Source organism: Vigna angularis, chromosome 1 (genome assembly GCF_016808095.1).
Source record: "Vigna angularis cultivar LongXiaoDou No.4 chromosome 1, ASM1680809v1, whole genome shotgun sequence".
In the NCBI taxonomy this organism is placed as follows: domain Eukaryota; kingdom Viridiplantae; phylum Streptophyta; class Magnoliopsida; order Fabales; family Fabaceae; genus Vigna; species Vigna angularis.
The window spans coordinates 53,231,235-53,250,410 of record NC_068970.1 but is presented as its reverse complement, the minus strand read 5'-3'; the positions used below and the strand labels follow the sequence as shown (position 1 = coordinate 53,250,410).

Genomic DNA, 19,176 nt, shown 5'->3' with positions numbered 1-19,176 from the left:
TCAACCACAAAGAATAGCTATGAGATAATTGTATTATTACAATCCATTATTATACAACATAATGAAAATTATTGTTATTACAAAATCAGTTTTATTATTTAATTAAATTGTTATTATTTAAATTCACAAGTTAAAAGTCTATATTTTCATTGTATAACGTTTTCGAATTATGGTAAATAGACAAGTTTTAATAAAGAAAATATTATATGTAATAAATTAAAAAAAGCAAAAAGCTGAATTTATAAAATTCGCAAAATTGATGTAAAACAAGTTGTTAAAAGTTGGTTTGATTCGATTTAATTTGAAAACATTAGTAAATTCCATAGAAATTAATCTTGAGAGCAATAAAAATTTTAATTTAAAATAATGATAAATAATAAAAATATTTTAATAAAATAAAAAGTAAAACAACCTAATTAAAAAGACACTAAGAACAATTAAAATAGTTATATTGTAATAAGGAGTGTGAACTGAAAATAGTTATATCATAAAAATTGTTTGTACAAGTATAAATATATGCTCGATGTGTCAACATTTGTGAAATAATAATAAAATTATATGAAGTATGAAGAATGTACAAAACAAAAGCAATTGTTGGTATTTTTAGAACAGAACTATAGATTATTTGGCAAAAGAAGAATTTGTATTGAAAGTAAATTGTAAGAAAATTCATTGCTTAACTTGCAAGTTTATTTTTTATGGTGAGGTCATAGAAAGAGAAGAAGAGAAACAGAGGAACGTTTGGCATTAACATTTCATAGCATAGCATAGCTGTTTGTGGCGTAGCTCTCCCGCGCCATTCCCATTGCGGTTTGATCTGCAGGTGCAACAAGAGCAGAGCAAGATCCGCGTGAAGATAAAAATTGCGAGTATGTTCGGTTCATCGTCTTCCGCTCCGTTCAAGATGAGAGTCACCAACACGCCCTCCAGCGACCTCGTTCTCACCAACCTCGCCTACTGTTCCCCCTCCGATCTTCGCAACTTCGCTGTCCCCGGTCACAAAAACCTCTACCTCGCCACCGTCGCCGATTCCTTCGTCCTGTCTCTCTCATATCCTTTTTTTCTTCAATCTATTGTACTTTATTTTTTTTTCTTTAATTTAATTTAATTATTGTGTTCCACGATTGCATTGAGTTGAATTGGTTACTTGTTAATTTTCTGTTATTAATTATGCCAATGCCGAATGGTGGATGTTATTTCGTGGATTAATTAGATTAATGATTCTTTTGTGGCCTTAACCGAGAGATACTGCTCATGACAACATAGGCAGCGACCAGATTGGGTTGAACTCCATTCAACGGCGGTGTGCCAAAGTTTCTAGTGGTGATTCCGTACAATTGACCCGGTTAGTTCGCTTTAATTTGTGTTTTTCAGATTGGTGTTTAAGTATTGACGATTATTGACTCTCTTTTTTTCTGTTAGTTTCTTCTGATTTGATTTTTTTCGCTGTTGCTTAAGATTTGTGCCTCCCGACGACTTCAACCTCGCACTGCTTACCATTGATTTGGAATTTGTTAAAAAGGGGAATAAGAGTGAGCAGGCATGTTGATTTTGAAAAAGTGCTCGTTTTGTTGTCTTTAATTTGTTGCTGATTAGGGTGGTGTGGTATTAAAATGGTTGCTGTTTCTTTGTCTTGTAGATTGATGCTGTTCTACTGGCTAAGCAACTCCGGAAGAGATTTTCAAACCAGGTAGGGTCTTTGCATGGTTATTTGCGCCTTTAACTTGGTTAATAATGGTGGTGTTTTAGTTATCATTGATTTGTTACTTTTTGATTGTCTTTTCTGATTATAACACTTGAAAACGCACGTTATGGTTGCTAGATGTTAATGATACTAATGGCAGAGTGTTATTTCAAAAACTTATTGTCTAGACTGATTACTGTTGGACAGGGGAAAGGAAAATGTTTTGTAGTTGTTGAATGGCTTCTTTTGTTATTATTTACATAAATAAGTGTTTATCATTTCCCAGAAAGTTAATGCATATAATACTTAGTTGTTCACTATAACGAAGCCTTTCCTTTATTAGTAATGCGTGGATCTTGTTTGGTTTATTTTTTTTTTTATTGTAGGAGAATAGTTTTCTATTAAGGGAAGATAGGGGTGGGTCGAGGTAGTAGGGAAAGGAGGGTGTTCTGTCGTTGTAATTTCCTCCAGTCATGATATATTTTTTGTGTATACTGTATAGATGGCTGAAAATTGACACTTTTTCTAAAGTCCATCAGCTTGCCCATATCTATTTTGTCTGATATCTCGTGCATGTTATTCTGGTTGTAAGCTTTCTCGTATCTTACACTATTTCCACAGCTTATTAAATTGTTTTTTAATTCTTAGGAGGCTTGGGAACATTCTTTATCCTGGGTCTCTATATTCTCTCTTTCTTGAACATTCATTTTGTTTGGTGTTCTATACTCTGGTTCAATTTGTTAATCTGCATTATTTTGTACAGGTTATGACTGTGGGGCAAAAAGTGTTATTTGAGTACCATGGAAATAACTATAGCTTTACTGTCAGTCAAGCTACTGTTGAAGGCCAACAAAAGTCCAATTCTCTTGAAAGAGGGATGATTTCTGATGACACGTACATTGTTTTTGAAACATCACGTGATAGTGGAATTAAGGTGAGTTTCCCATTTTGCTTTTGACATCTATATATCTTGTTTTGGTCATAATAGATTTGGTATATTTAGAGAAAATGAACAAAAGTGAAATACTTATTATTCCTAAGAAAAAGTGAGGAGTACATATTTATGGTGCCATGAATTTGAGAAACGCCTTGAGGAAGCTATCTACAGTGCTAACTCAACACTGATGTGACTTGTAACTAAAATTGTAACAAATTGAGATGCAGTTACAGTGTAGGAAATCACCTACTACTAAGACTACAGCTAATATTGAATACTCATTAATCATATACACTTAGCTATCCTTTGATGCTTGATCAGTAAAGAAGTTAACAAACCTTTAACTTCAAATGTAAATCACAATGATGGAACAAAAATCTCACATTTCAAATAAGTTTCATGTAAATTACTCACACAGAGCTAATCAAGTACCTTAAATTCTAACCTCAAGTAAATATCAAGATCTATGCTTCCCAAGACCAAAATGCAGAATCAGTATTGTAGTTGTGCTGTACAAAGAGATTCTGTTGGATAACTGCCTTAATGAGATCACATCTCAAGCCTATCAAAGCTCACTCTTGTCTGTCTATTTTTATAGATGCCTCACCATAAAAAGCTGAGAGCAGCAACAAATTTAGCAGCCAAACAGTTTTGACACCCCAAAGTTATCAGATCAGCTTATCTACAGGAAAATTGTAAAAGCCATGAAGATGCATATAGTTATTCATTGTTTAGTTACATAGACTTCACTGATTGGGATTTATTGAATTTTCAGCTAATGTTGATGTTAATTCTGAATATTTACTTGGTTTTTTGTAATATCTTCTGTATTTTTCATTTAGAAAGCTAATCCCTTACTTCGTATTGGTTATTATTTTATATAATCTAGGTAAGATAATAGTGAATACATTGCTAAGTGTATGAGGACTCTTAACTGTGCTCTATTGGTTGTAATTATCCTTGTATTTACCGGTTTATGTTGTGCTTTGCAGATTGTCAACCAACGGGAGGGGGCAACTAGCAACATTTTCAAGCAGAAAGAATTTAACCTTCAGTCACTGGGTATTGGTGGCTTGAGTGCAGAATTTGCAGATATATTTCGAAGAGCTTTTGCCTCTCGTGTTTTCCCTCCCCATGTGACATCTAAGTAATACTTAATATACTGTGATTCATTAATGTGTTGCTTATGTAGTATATCATGTTCTTACTTGAACGCCTTTGAACTTTCAGATTAGGAATCAAGCATGTGAAGGGCATGCTTCTTTATGGGCCTCCTGGAACTGGAAAGACACTTATGGCACGTCAAATTGGAAAAATTTTGAATGGGAAGGAACCAAAGGTTTGGAAATTACTCCTTATTCTTGTGAGAAATTTGAACAAGTACATCTATATAAAATTGTTATGTATGCAATCAGCTACAGTATAAAGATCTTATAATTGTAATTTCTTTGAATTAATAGTCTCCTAATTATTGTTAATAGTGGGCTAGGAATTTCCTAGGAATATGCTTTTATTTTCATGGTTCTACTATCTTCTTATTTCTTAAAATTAGACTAAATGGTTGTTTTCATGGATAAGGAATCTGGACTTGATTTGACAATATTGAATTTGAATCTTACTGCCTGTCCTGCAATCATCTCCTTTATTCTTATGGACGTAACTTGTGACTTTTATCGGAGTATTTGTAACTTTCTCCAAACATATTAAATGTTCTCATGCTTCATTTTTTCCTTCTCTTCTTACTACATTTTGTGACATTTTTACTATGTCCTGTGATCGATTCTTTAACTAATTGACTTTATTGAATAGCTTCAAAATCTGAGCTTGATACCTGTAGGTTGGTAAATTATATTTTGCTGTCTTAAATTTTCTTTTCTATGACTTGTATTAGATTGTAAATGGTCCTGAAGTTTTGAGCAAATTTGTTGGGGAAACTGAAAAGAATGTGAGAGACCTTTTTGCTGACGCCGAACAGGATCAGAGGACCCGAGGTGATGGATATATTATCCCATTGTATATTTCTTAAGTTAAATTTTCAAATAATTCACTTTATTTGTTCACTGTTTTCCAGGGGATGAAAGTGATTTGCATGTTATAATCTTTGATGAAATTGATGCTATTTGCAAGGTATAAGGTTTTTTAACTTTAGTTCAACATCAATCATCTACTGCATTGCTATTGCGAGTTTATCAATAACAGTTAATCAGCAACAACTGAGTTTGCAATAACTGGTGGAATATCTTTATACGATACCTTAAACTAACTTGATTGTGGTCACTTATCAATGTTTGTTTTTATATTCATTTTGTCTTGGTGTACCTAACTAGTGGAAAATGTATGTTTATCTTGGTTTATACGACAAAGTGCACAAGTATGATTAAAGGGGAACATGACAACATTTAAATCTGGGGTGCATGTAGTTTCTGGAGTAATCATGTTCATGAGCATTGTATATGTTGATTTGTGTGGTACTATAATCACTCTGTTTCTTTTCATGCGCAGTCAAGGGGTTCAACTCGGGATGGTACTGGAGTTCATGACAGCATAGTAAATCAGCTTCTGACTAAGGTCAGTAAAGTTTTTGAATGCTTTTATTGATAGAAGAGATACTGTTTCTATAGTAGTCACTGTTTCTATAGTAGTCATATCAGAAATTCTAAGACAATCTGCTTGGTTTACAGATAGATGGTGTGGAGTCACTCAATAATGTTTTGCTTATTGGAATGACTAACAGAAAGGATATGCTTGATGAAGCTCTCTTAAGGTCTTCATATCTTCTTCCCCTGTTATGCTCTTTGAATTTACTTCCCCAAGAAAATATAAATGTTGACAGTCAAAATTATATATCAATAGTTGTGATCCAATCTACTGCCACTCTGATTGCTTGTTATAGAATTTGAAGAGTTTACACACATATATATTTATATTATTTATGATATTAATTAGAAGAGGAATAATGTCCTAAATTAAGGGTAATCAGCGGCAGTAAACTTTGGGCCAGTATTAGCTAATATTGCTTTCTATACTCGTGATTAATACAATCACTCAATGCTAAGCTAACATTCTCCCTCAAGTTGAAGGATGTATGTCATATGTACTAAAGTCAAACTAATACCTTGTAAGACATTCAATAAGTATAACAGCTAACTAGTTGTTGGAGTTTACAAATTTAGTAATGAACTTGCCTTTTAAAAAAAAAATACTTTGACTAAATATAGTGAATCGCTTTGTGTCTTGTCCTTTCATGAAAGATTGGGTTAGAAGCAAGAAGTAAATGATGTTAAGTTGTCACACATCATTTTCATTACCTTAATGTCTCACAACTTGAGCTGTTAAAGCTATTGCTTTAACCCCAAGTTCATTGGTTGCTGCTTCCTTGGCGTGATACTTTACATTTGTATTGACCTAGCAGCTTTGTTCTATTTCTAGCTACTGTGTCATTAATAACAAATACTTCTACCTGCCTATTCATGTGCTCAATTCTAATGCTTAATCTTGACTCCTGTAATTGGTTTGTACGGTAGCTATCTGCATAAGTGGCTCTCATCTTTTAGTCATTTATCATTTACTTGTGTCATGTAGACCAGGGAGATTGGAAGTCCAGGTTGAGATAAGCCTTCCTGATGAAAATGGTCGACTACAAATTCTTCAAATTCACACCAACAAAATGAAAGAGAATTCTTTTCTAGCTCCTGATGTGAACCTTCAAGAGCTTGGTATGTGTTCTGTGATGCCTAGTCTTGTCTTACAGATGTATAAGTTTACTTTTTGGATTAAATGAAAGTAATAAAAGCTTTCTTATTGTGCTTGTTTGCATTAGCACATGCTTTATTCATTGAAGGATATTATTCATGATTTACCATAAACCCTTTTATTTGGTAGTTTTATCATATGAAACCAGGAGGGAAGTCTGGCAAATTAAAGACTATTTCACGTCTGTTTTAGTTCCAAGCAATTTGTAAAGTTATTTGTTTGAATTGGTTTTGAAATCACCTAAGCATGGACAAGCTGAACGCAGCACTAACACTGACCTACACATTATATTTAAGAATTGTGACAACAATGTGAGGTGTACATTTACTTTTTACATATTTAGTCGTGTGTCTAACGTGGAGATGATCACTGTCTCAGTGTCTGTTCAGAGAAATCAAAACTAGTTTGTCTAAAATTTGATTTTATACTAATTTTTACCAAATATAAAACTTAGTTTGTGTGTTTTTTTTTTTAAATTAAAAAAATTAAGGAAGGCAGATTATTTTTTCATGCATAAAGTGAAAGAGTGTGAACTGACTAAACAGTTTTTTTGTTAAAATAAGTTTTTTAGTTAAATAATCAGGAAACAAGAATTGAATTTATAATATTGAATCATTATTAATCTTAAAAATACTCTAGAACCAATTCTCCTATATCTAATTAGCTGTTTGGTTTTCGGAGTATAACAAACATCTTCTCAAGAGGCAAAGAGATTTGCAGAACCATAAATACATTCTTGTCTTTGTGATAACTCCTTTATTTGAAAATTACCAACACTTTTTTGGTTAATGGTTTGAGTTTGTAACATGATATAATTAATGGTTGAAGTGCGAATAAGATACTCAGAAAGATATTTTTTGTAGTCCGTTATTTTGGTCATGCCAATGTAGAATTTGCAAATACTGATGGCAAGATTATTTTTATTTTTAACAGAAATTGGAAAAATAAAATTATCTAAATCCACATGGATTGGATTCTTGGGATGCTTACTCTGGGTTTACTTTTCTTGTCTTGTGCAGCTGCTCGAACAAAAAACTACAGTGGTGCAGAACTTGAAGGTGTTGTGAAAAGTGCCGTGTCATATGCTTTAAATAGACAATTAAGTCTAGATGATCTCACTAAGCAAGTGGAGGAAGAGAACATTAAGGTTACAATGGAAGACTTTTTGAATGCACTCCAAGAAGTTATTCCGGCATTTGGTGCTTCAACTGATGATCTTGAAAGATGCAGGTACTACTTCTACTCACAAGGATGAAAGTTTGTTGGAAATAAGTTAAGCCTTTTCATTTTATTTACTCTTTGCTCATTATCATTTTATAAATTTACATAAAATTTAGGCAGTCTAGGTTGAATACTTCATGGTGCATCACATAAAGAGCTACTGATATGTTACAACAGACTACATCCTAGAAGTTCAAAGGAACTCCTATTCTGACTAACTCTGTAGGAATAAATATATATATCCTAATTGCATGATTACTGGAATTAAGTAGATCCTAGAATAGGCCTATGACTAAAAGCCCAAGATGCAATATCTCTAAATATCTAACACTCTCATGCTAGAGCATACTAATCACATGCATCAAGCTAGTTACATAGATATGAATTTGAGGATCCCTCATACACTATGTGAAGATATCAGTCAATTATTGGAATTGATAAAATTAATGATGTCTTGTGATAAAATCTTCTCTTTTAATGAAGTGACTGTGAAAATACCTCGAAATGCTTAGTCCTCTCTCAGACCACCAAATTTGAAGCAATACGCAAGGCATAACCTGATTGACACAAATGAGCATCATTTGGATAACCTCCCCAAACTTTGGTTCTTTGACTAATGACCAATTGTTTAAACCAAAATGGTCCACAAGTGGTTGAAGTCATAGCTTGATGCTCCACTTTTGTACAGGGCCTTGCAACAATGTTCTGTTAATTATTTTCCCAGAACCATCTTCTCAGCAATAAAAATACATTATCCGAAGGTGGATCATTATTAGCTAGATAGCCAGTCTAATCTGCGTTTGAATATCCCATAACACAAGTTTGCACTTTGTATTCATACAAGACACCTTTTCCTAGAACTTCTTTGATATATTTTAGAATACGGATGACTACATCCTAGTGTTCTGCACAAGGAGAGTTATGAAATTGACTTACCTCATTGATGTTAAAGGAGATATCTGGTTGGGTGACAATGAGGTAATTTGGCTTCTCAACCCGTTGCTTGTGCTTCTCTATGTCTTGAAGTGGCTCCTCTAACCTGGTAGAAGTTTGGAATTTGGATTCATGGAATTGTGAACAGGCTTAGCATTAATCAGTCTTGTTTCCTCTAAAATTGCATCTACCTTTAAGGGATGACAATATCCCTCTTTGACTGTGTAGCTTAAGTCCTCAAGAAATAACAGAATCTACCAAAATCTTTTGTTTGAAAGTATTGACATTGGTGTTCCTCTAATTTGTGATGCTGGTGATCTACCTGTAACAAGTTATAGCATTGCTGTCAACATAATATACCACCAAGTAGATACATCTCACAATGGAATGGCAGTAGAAGATTGAATGGTCAGCCTCATTCTTAGTCATGATAAATTGTTGAACCATGGTACTGAATTTACCAAACCATGCCCTAATGGAATTCTTGAGGCCATATAGAAATTTGTAAAGATGATATACTAATAATAATCTTAGAGAATCACATGAGTAATAACGCAAGGAGGTTGCTCTGTATAACTTTAGTGAGATCATATTATATCATATATATATATATATATATATATATATATCATTTTTAGTCGATATGAGATGTCTAATTTGTACTATAACGAATAACATCAATAGACAAAAATAACTTGAGAAAATACATTTTCACTAAAGGGCAAAAAATGTCAAAGTGATACTTATATATATATATATATATATATATATATATATATATATATATATATTCATTTGACCATATTTTTAATCAATATGAGATCTCTAATTGGTACTATAAAGAAATAACATCAATAAACAAAAACAACTTGAGAAAATACATTTTTACTAAAGGGGGAATTAATGTCAAAGTAATACCTATATAGAACCTTTGGCTACCAAATGGGCCTTTAGGGGATCAATTGTTTCCATCGGTGGGCCACCTTTAATAGTGAAAACTAGTCTACAGCCAACCAAGGGTTTTTCTAAAGGAAGGGGAACAAGGTCCCAAGTACCTTTGCTCTAGGGTGCACAAATGTCATCAGATATTGCTTGCTTCCAACTAAGGTGATTGAAAACTTCACCTATAATTTTAGGAATAGGAACAAATGACAAAGCGAAAAGAATATATGATGAGAAGGGGACAAATGATTATAAAAGTGTCATATAGGGTTGAAGGATTACAAGTTGAGCAAACACCATTTTGAAGAGGATTTGGAAAATCAATCTTTGATGGAAGGGCCAAAGAGGTCAAGAATTGGAGGTAAAGGTGAGTCAGAAATGTTCCCAACATTAAGTGGTGTTGCCAAAGCAGGAGGAGGATGCAACAAATGGTGCTGCACTTGTAAGGAATGTATGAGAGGTGGATCAAACATCTTTGGTGGGGTTAGGAATGACAATGGTGGCGCAGACATGGGCAGTACTTATTTGGTGCCTATTCCGTTTAAAAGAATCTGTGTATTACTGATAGAACACCCAGAATTACAAAAAATACCTAGATTCTTGAATGTTTTATTAGGAACAGAACACAACAACAAAGTATACCAGAAAACAAAGGTCTTTCGAGAGGACCCTAACTCTCCTAGTTCCCCTTTTCCTCCAAAAGCCCCAAAAAAACTCCCTTCTCACCTCCTGATGCGACTATTTATAATAGTATGCTACAGTTATGTAATTACAAATTTACTTACTACTTCTTTTATAAACGGTATCAAACTTATCAATTACCTGCCAGGATTTTGTTTGAAAAGTACCTGTGGATTATGTAATGAAGTCTATGTTATATACTAAAATAAAGGAACAATTATAGATATCCTAATTACTTGATAGCCATAGTTGTGTATATCCTGAAATAGGCTGATAGAAATGCCAAAGTTACAATATCTAACCGTAAGCAACAAGTACAGCAGACACTAACATATTCTATAGCTGATCTGGCGACAAACACTCAGTTACATGGTTATAACTACTTTTGCCTCCATTGTTATAGCAAAAAGGCTATGTATCCTCTTATCCACCTGAAATAAAGTGAAGCATAAAAAAGGTTATGTCCCTTGATAAATATAAGTATTTGGGAGAGCATATGAAAATAACTATAGATATGTGCAAAAGTTGTTTTACAGTGTATTTGGATTGACATCATAAATGTGTATTCCTTTACTTTTCTGCATCAAATCCACTAAAATTGTGAAAGTGGCTCTGAAACAGATGCGGATTTAATTTTAGGAATCCAACATGTAGTTAAACTTATTTCAATAAGCTCTCCAGGATAACTAGTGAAATCAATTTATAACTTTAAATGAAATCACTTTAACTTTATTTGCTCGTCGACCATGAATACAACTTTTATGTGAGGATTACATGATAAGAACTTATTTAAGCACTTAATTTAGCAATTTTCCCAAAGACCATAAGTAAATTAATGCAGATTTTGTGAGTTCGCTTCTGGATAGTTATTCGCAAATAATTTTGTATTGTTTTTGTAATTAATGCTGATTTATAATGTTTTACTTGTTTTCAAAAGTAATTATTTAGTTTTATGAAGAATGTGGCATAATTGAAATCTAAGTTTATTGGAAGTATTGTGGAAACCAACAAATTTGCTGTGTTATTGTTAACATATTTTTATGATATTTGATTTATAGACTACATGGCATGGTGGAGTGTGGTGATCGTCATAAACACATTTACCAAAGAGCAATGCTACTTGTGGAGCAAGTTAAAGTGAGCAAAGGAAGCCCACTTGTCACTTGTCTCCTGGAAGGATCCCGTGGCAGGTAAGTGATATATCATTGTTCATCTTAATCTGATCTTTATTATACAATGTTTCTAACTTACTTTGTTCTCACAGTGGTAAAACTGCACTAGCAGCTACTGTTGGTATTGACAGTGATTTCCCGTATGTCAAGATAGTAAGTTCATTTATCTTTAGATATTTTTCTCAAGAAATCGGCATTGTATTTTGACTATAATTATGGCCACCTGTAATTCATCTTCTGTGATTGGGTAGGTTTCAGCTGAAACAATGATTGGTCTACATGAGAGCACCAAATGTGCACAGATTATCAAGGTTTGTCATAACTAATACTTTTTGAGCCTTTTGAATCTACTGAGTTGATAGTGTATACAGTTTCCGAAGACTGTTACTGATCTTGCAAGTAAGGATTTGTGAAGTCAAAATCAATACATGCTTTTGACTTCCCATTATCTTCCCTGCATAAACAACATTGATATAATAGTCTTTTCTGTATCTCCCTAGCTAGTTGCCTGTATCACGGAAATTCTATGGTCTAAAGTTTTTTTTTATAATATTTCCTACAGGTTTTTGAGGATGCATACAGGTCACCCTTGAGTGTCATAGTTCTTGATGACATTGAGAGGTAAGATTTGTGATTTTATTTGATCATCCTTTCCAGGAATTCCTCCTGAATGAATAATACTGATTGTTTCCTTGTTCATTAATCCAGATTATTAGAGTATGTAGCAATTGGTCCTCGTTTTTCAAACTTGATTTCTCAGACGCTACTGGTTTTGCTCAAACGGCTTCCTCCAAAGGTTTCTGTTCATCCTTTTCTTTCAGTTCCTTTCTGAAGCATATCTATTAGGATGTCAAAAGAAAAACTGACAAGACTAGATCTGGATTCAGTGGGTGGGTGAAGATATACTGCCGTGCTACTTTACTTGCCAGTGGGCTAACCAAAATCTATCATGTGATATCCAAAATGTCATGACAGTTTGATAATATTTTACACCTTAATGCAATATAAAGATTGACAATCTCCTTGTCAAATTTCTTTCTTGCTTGTGGAAGCTAGTAATTAATTCAAATTGTTTGTGCTAGCTGAGAATTTAGTTTTCAATCTTCAACAACTTGGGTATCTGGATGTTTTAATGTTTGTGTTTTTTTCTGCAATTGAGGCTAGATATATGTTTCCTTTAAGTTCTGATAGTTCATCTCCACATGGTCAATATCGCCAATCAAAAGTTTGAAATGTTGGTAATTAATAATTTTGAAGCTGCATAAATCTTTCTGTAGCTAATGTGCATTCCTACTCATGTTGACAGGGGAAAAAACTCATGGTTGTTGGCACAACAAGTGAACTGGGTTTCTTGGACTCAATTGGATTTTGTGATACCTTCTCCGTTACATACCACGTTCCTACCTTGAACACAAAGGATGCAAAGAAGGTAAACATATTTCTTCTTTACATAGTGGTATTATCTGGCTCATGGGTTAATTGCATGCTATGACTTGTGTCTCGTGAACGTTTCCTGTTATCTTTCATGCTTTTTTGTACTCTTGAATCTTCATAACAAATAAGTTGTTTCATCTGATAAAAATTTAAGTGATTGTATCACTTGATACAGTTTAATTTGTGCCTCTTGTAAGCTTTGCAGTTCAACTTGAATGTTAAGCTTCTCCTTTTCATTTTTAAAACCACAGGTCCTTGAACAGTTGAGTGTATTCTCTGAGGACGATATTGATTCTGCTGCAGAGGCATTGAATGATGTACGTATAATCACTCCTTTATGTGCTTCATTTCTTAATTGTCATATATCAGTTTTTCCTAATTTGTGTAAAACAAGGGAACGAAATTAGTTTGGTTTGGAAGGGAACTTCATTTTTTCGTTGAGTTTTGTTTATCCTGTGTACAAATTACAAATAGAATAGCTGTCGCTCGCATTTCTGATAATATTTCTCCTTTTGTAAACAAAGTTTTATTTATTTTGTTTTTAACTTTGGGCGTCTCTTTTAAATTGAAGATATTGATGGTAAGAAAATTAAATTATTTGGTTATTATTAATTTAATTTGTACAATTTTTGTATTGGAAGCCAGTGGTTGGCAAAGAACATGGATTGCACGATGATACTGGTGTTTATTCTGATTGTTATTTTATGTTGAATTTCCATGATCAGATGCCTATCAGGAAGCTATACATGTTGATTGAAATGGCAGCGCAAGGGGAGCAAGGTGGATCTGCGGAGGCCATCTATTCTGGCAAAGAGAAGATTAATATCTCTCATTTCTATGATTGCCTCCAGGATGTTGTTAGATTATAAGTTGTTGTCTTAATAATTTTTTTTATAATTCATTCCTACATGGCTTGTCATTGTTGATTTTCTGAGAGGTTTTTCCGATTAGTGTTGCTTGGTCTAGTGGTAATTTTGAGGCGATGGGGTTTCAGAGTTTTTTAATATTCAGGGTTACAACTTGTTTGGAATTGAGTTGCACTCAAACTGTCATGATCCATCATTATTCGGGATTCACCATTATCTAAGTCTTATATTGCAGTATCTCCTACTCCTTTCTTTCGACCTAAGTTAATTATTTTTTCAGAAATCAATTATCCCAGTAAGAACGTTTTCAGCCACAAATAGAAGAACACGGGTAAACCTTGATCATCGGATATGAACAATTAAAAATTACCAGCGTAATTAAAAAGGCTAAAATGTATACTCGTAATGTTATTCAAAACATTCAACAAAATTACTTAATTTATTATTTTTATCGATACTAGCGTAAACACATATCTTATGGATATGTATGTTTACTTTTTTATGATTTTAAAATAGTATAGTTATATAATTTTTCTTGAATTATGTGGTAGTTATACTTGAGAAAAAAAGTTACTTAATTTTTTTAAAATAAGAATCATTTAATTTATATATTTTATTAAACAAATAAAAAATGATGTTTTATTTATTAGGGTATAAAATTGTACAGTTATAAAATGACACAAATAAATTATATTTTAATTGGTTTAAAGTGAGTTCTAATGATGCATTTAGGGTTGTTTTGGTTTAGTTATATGTATTAGTTACGTGTATTGATAGTTTTAGAAAAAAATGAGATGAATATGTCAATAGTTTTTTTTAGCTTTTTCAGCATGCTGACTTTTGTTTATGTTGAGGTGATGAGGTCATTGATGTTTTGGTTTCGAAGGTTTTGTTTGGAGAATAATTATACTTTAATTGTCATAGTTAAGGAATGACAAGGAGTTAAGTAGATACATATTGTTTATGGTTACCCACTTTACTTGAAAATATCTGTCATGTTACCTGTCTTGTCACTCATAAGATAAATGAATATGGTCTTTTTAAAAACTAAATTTAAATTAATTGTGCGAAGATTTAAATTTTAATAAATCTTTTATAAAAACAACTTTAATCTCATAAATCTAAATAAAAAAATAGGAATATTTGAAGTGAAATTTTAAACAATTATTCCATGATTAATATCTTTTTTACGAATAATTTTATTTTAACCACTTAAACTTAAAAAAAAATATTTAAATAAAATTTACTAATAATTATTAGCGGGTAGAAGATATGCATGAGTCAAATACCATGATACTCGTACCTATTTCATGCATCTATTATCAGTAAATGTCTATCGAAAGTATTCATTTAATATCCATTACAAATTTTAACGTGGATACAAATTTGTTTACAATCACTTGTCATGATTTCCTAGTTCAACCAATAGTTTCTAAGAGTCTTAAAGTTATATGATACTGATACTTGCATTTTTATAGGTATACAGGTATATGCAGTGTAAAATTTCTTATATTTTTTTTTGAAAGAAATTATTGTGTTAATAAATTAATTAATTTGATTTTGTTTATAAATAACAATATAAATGGTTTAACATTTTATTAAGAACCTAGACAATAAAATATTAGAATTGGTAAGTGTATTAAAATAATGAGATCGAGTATTTTATTATAAAATAACTTTATGATATAAATAGAATTTTATGAACTCGTCTCATTACTTTAAGAACACTTTATCTCTCTAAAACAATGTTCTCTTAACCTCTTTACCATCTCAATAAGTTTTCTCACTCCTTGATCATCTATTTAACGATTAGAAGGTACCTAAACGATAACGGTGTCAAAGTCTTCTAATCCAACCGATCAATTTGTTGATTAGAGCAAGTGAGTTTCATTCCTTTTTTTTCTTGGTATTTCTTGACTCTTGATCATGCAAATGAAATTTGTTTTGCATGTAATGAGAGTTCCTCTTCCTTGACTCTTGATTCAATTTAGGTTCTAAGGTTTGTATCTACTCACCAATCGGTGATTTGTAGGTCGTTCTAAAGGTTCCTTGCGATGAAAGCAATTGTCGGGGTTTTCTAGAACTGTGCCAGTTTTACAAAGGTAAGGGAAGTTCAATATTTGATTTTAATTGCAGCATGTGGTGTAAGTTTGATGATTTGTGAGTATTAAACTGTTTGGATGCAAAATATTGTTTTGTGTTAGTGATGATTGAAGTAATTGGGTGAAATTGATTATGTGATGAGGAAATATTGTTATGACATGTACTGAAAGACTATTTGATCTGAAATTGGATGATATCATGTTGTGATTATGTTAGAAATAGGTGTGGGATAGTTTATTAAATAAATATTGAGAACTTAGATGTCTTAGTAGTGTTTTAGTAGGAGAAATGAAGTTTTAGGTGTTGTAGTTGTGAGGAAAGAGTAGTAATATGGTTTGATGCAGTTGTGATCTGTTATGGGAATGTTTGTGAGTTGTTCTAACAATTAAAATAGAAGAAATTTGAAGTATGAGTTTGTGGCGGTGGTGGTGGTTAGGTAGAGTTCCACTTGGTTTAGAACACAATTTTGATGAAGTGAACTAGTGAAAACTTGAGTTGGGGGTTCTAGACTCAAATGATCAGTTTCGAGAGTTTTGGTAAGTTAATTGGGACTTGTTAGAGTTCCTAAGTTGCTTGAAATTGTGCCATAAATGGTAGAATTCAATTTGGGTCTCTAAGTTGAAGTTTTGTAAGTTTTTGGTGGAAATCTTGTAGCTACTTATTTAAAATAAGTTTAGAATGGTTTAGACACACTTGGTTGAGTATAATTAAGTGTATAACAAGACTTAGGAAGTTGGAAAAAATACATCAATTTGGTCAAGAATGGTTCAGGGTGAAAATTCTGCAATTTTCGTGCTGCAGAATTATTCGAACTCGTTGAGCGACTCCACTCGCTCAGCGAGAGGTCAGGGGTCTAGACCACTGTCTCTGGATTCGCCTAGCGAGTTGGGTCGTTGGGCGAGTGGTTGAGGGGTCTAGACCACTGTCTTTGGATTCGCCTAGCGAGTTGGGTCGTTGGGAGAGTGGTTGAGGGGTTTGGACCACTGTCTCTAGATTCGCCTGGCGAGTTGGGTCGCTGGGCGAGTGGTTGAGAGATATGGACGATTGTCTCTGTATTAGCCTAGCGAGTGGAGTCACTGGGCAAGTGGTTGAAGGGTATGGATTATTGTTTCGGATCTCACCTAGCGAGCTGAGTTATTGAGCGAGAGGTTGGGGTTTGCGGATTAATGTCATTTTGTTCGAACAGCAAGCTGGGTCGCTGAGCGAGAGGTTGAAGTCTGGGGAACACTGTCTTTGTATTCGTATAGCAAGCTGAGTCACTGAGTGAGGAAACTATGTGGTCGCCTAGCGAGTATGGTAGTTGAGTGATTGGTCTGTGTTCTGTTTTACTTTTTCCATCTTTGTTCTTGATAGCTTAGAAGTTGTGTTTGAATTCATTGTGGATGATGTATATGTATGTATGAGTTTATATGAGTATCAAAGTTATGTGTTGAGATTCAAAGTGAAAGTATGTGGTTTCAAAGCATGGTTTCAAAGTGGTGAAAGTTGTTCCAAAGTGGAATCTCTTGGTGAGGTTTAAGTATATTTAGAGTGAATGCAAGAGCTCAGTCTTGGGGTTATCTTGAAACTCCAATGATCTTTCATTCTCAAGTAGAGAGGATTGATCCATGTCGTGAGGAGTAATAGGAGGTCTTAGTCTTGGGTGCTTCCAATATGATCCAAGGCATGGAACAGACTAACCTTGTGAGTGTGGTAGGGTGAAACTCATTGGCAATGGCTTTGGAAAGCAGTAGAAGCCACCACAAGTGCACAACTCGCCATAACTCGATAATCATTCTAAGTCCGGACAGTCAATTCATTTTAGTGTCATGCATAAAGTGTTTTGTATTGGTGAATGACTATGTGTGATTGTATGTAATGAGTCGATGAGTATATTAATTGTTCTTTTATTTTAAACTAGCTTACCCTTTGTTTGTGATTGTGTTTTGTATGTTGTTGGTTTCTTTTCTTTGCGATGATCATTCTATGAGAGTGAGTAGAGGGAGAAGAGGTTTCCCTGGAGTAGGACTTGATGGAGGCGATGCTGCATTATAATTCTTTTAGAGTAGTATTGTACATAATTTTGTTTAGACTGTTTATATATATAATTTTAAATTTATAGTTATTCTTTGATAACTTTAAGTTGATACTATAGTTTATAATTGATCTATTATATTAAATATGTGATGACTATTATATAGTGGAAATGCTATATTTTAGAATGTTACAATGTGTTTATTTATAATGTGTCTATATTTTTTTGTGAAATACAATTTTTATCATGAATTAAATATAATTCTTATGTTTTGTATTCATTTATTTTTTTTTTATTTAATAAATACAAATTATTGATGAACTTTAAAATATCACCATAGTCAGGATGTGAAAGTTTATTTAATGAATTTATTTGAAAGATTGATATTAAATGTAATTCTTTTTCTGAAAAAATAAGTTTGATTTTTGAATTTAAAAATTTGTGATAACTTACTATCATTGTTCAATAATTTCTCTTTTCATTTCAGCCATAAACACTCTTCCTATTTAGAAGCTACTTTTTTTCGTCCGCACGACATTAATTCTCTTAAAATTTCTTTTTAACGATTTTTATTTTAAAAGAATAAAATCATTTTCTCCGTCAGTTTTAAATATAAAAAATTCTGCCAACGTGGTGGCTATTGGTAGATTGCTGAATAAGTTTTTTCAGTTTTAAAGAAAGATACAAAAATTCCATCTTTATTAGAGTTAGTATTAACAAAAGATAAAAACTCTATTTAAAATGAAATAATTAATCAAATTATGAATGGTGGTGTAAGAAACAAGGTGTCAAAGGAATCGTTTATTTATTCACTTATTATCCATACATTATTATTATTATTCGATTAATTTATTTTATTTTAAAAAATTGAAAATGAAAAAGTACATCACATAATTAATTATAGCATAATCTATTCTAAATACTTTTAACATGAATTTTAATGTGAGTTGGAGTGAAAAATAAAAGGTATTCTCACTTTCTACTCTTTTAATTTCTGTTTGTGCTGATATATATATATATATATATATATATATATATATATATATATATATATATATATATATATAATATTATTTTTATGACAGTTATTGGGGAATATTAAGTCAACAGAGAGTCCATATTAAAGATGTCCACACATAAATATAACATGAACTAGAAACTTATACTTTTAAGTTTTGATAATAATTTCTTCTATCAAAACAATCTCATTACAAATAATAATAATGTAATTTTCAAATATAAAAAATATTCAAATATAGTTCACATCATACATAACTCCCATAATAAGTATTACTGATATGAAGAAAGGTTTTCAGTTCACACCATTCATAACTCCCATAACAATTGAAAGGAAAAGATGAATGTGATGAAGTGAAATAAAATACATTTTATGAAATTAGTTTCATCTTATTTATTTTAGTATATCAAATTATAAT

At 32.3% G+C, this 19,176-nt stretch overlaps 1 protein-coding gene across 1 annotated transcript; it reads left to right on the top strand.

Moving 5' to 3' along the window:
• The first annotated feature begins 687 nt into the window (after nucleotides 1-687).
• Nucleotides 688-13,860, top strand: LOC108323342 (vesicle-fusing ATPase). The gene is made up of 21 exons (XM_017555771.2): nucleotides 688-1,050; nucleotides 1,250-1,345; nucleotides 1,459-1,540; nucleotides 1,640-1,690; nucleotides 2,448-2,618; nucleotides 3,614-3,768; nucleotides 3,852-3,960; nucleotides 4,513-4,612; nucleotides 4,693-4,748; nucleotides 5,124-5,189; nucleotides 5,303-5,385; nucleotides 6,204-6,337; nucleotides 7,394-7,604; nucleotides 11,210-11,341; nucleotides 11,416-11,476; nucleotides 11,575-11,634; nucleotides 11,886-11,944; nucleotides 12,032-12,119; nucleotides 12,630-12,752; nucleotides 13,009-13,074; nucleotides 13,483-13,860. The coding sequence occupies exons 1-21, from the start codon at nucleotides 872-874 to the stop codon at nucleotides 13,624-13,626; spliced, it is 2,226 nt and encodes a 741-aa protein (XP_017411260.1). The 5' UTR covers nucleotides 688-871; the 3' UTR covers nucleotides 13,627-13,860.
• Nucleotides 13,861-19,176: the final 5,316 nt, after the last annotated feature.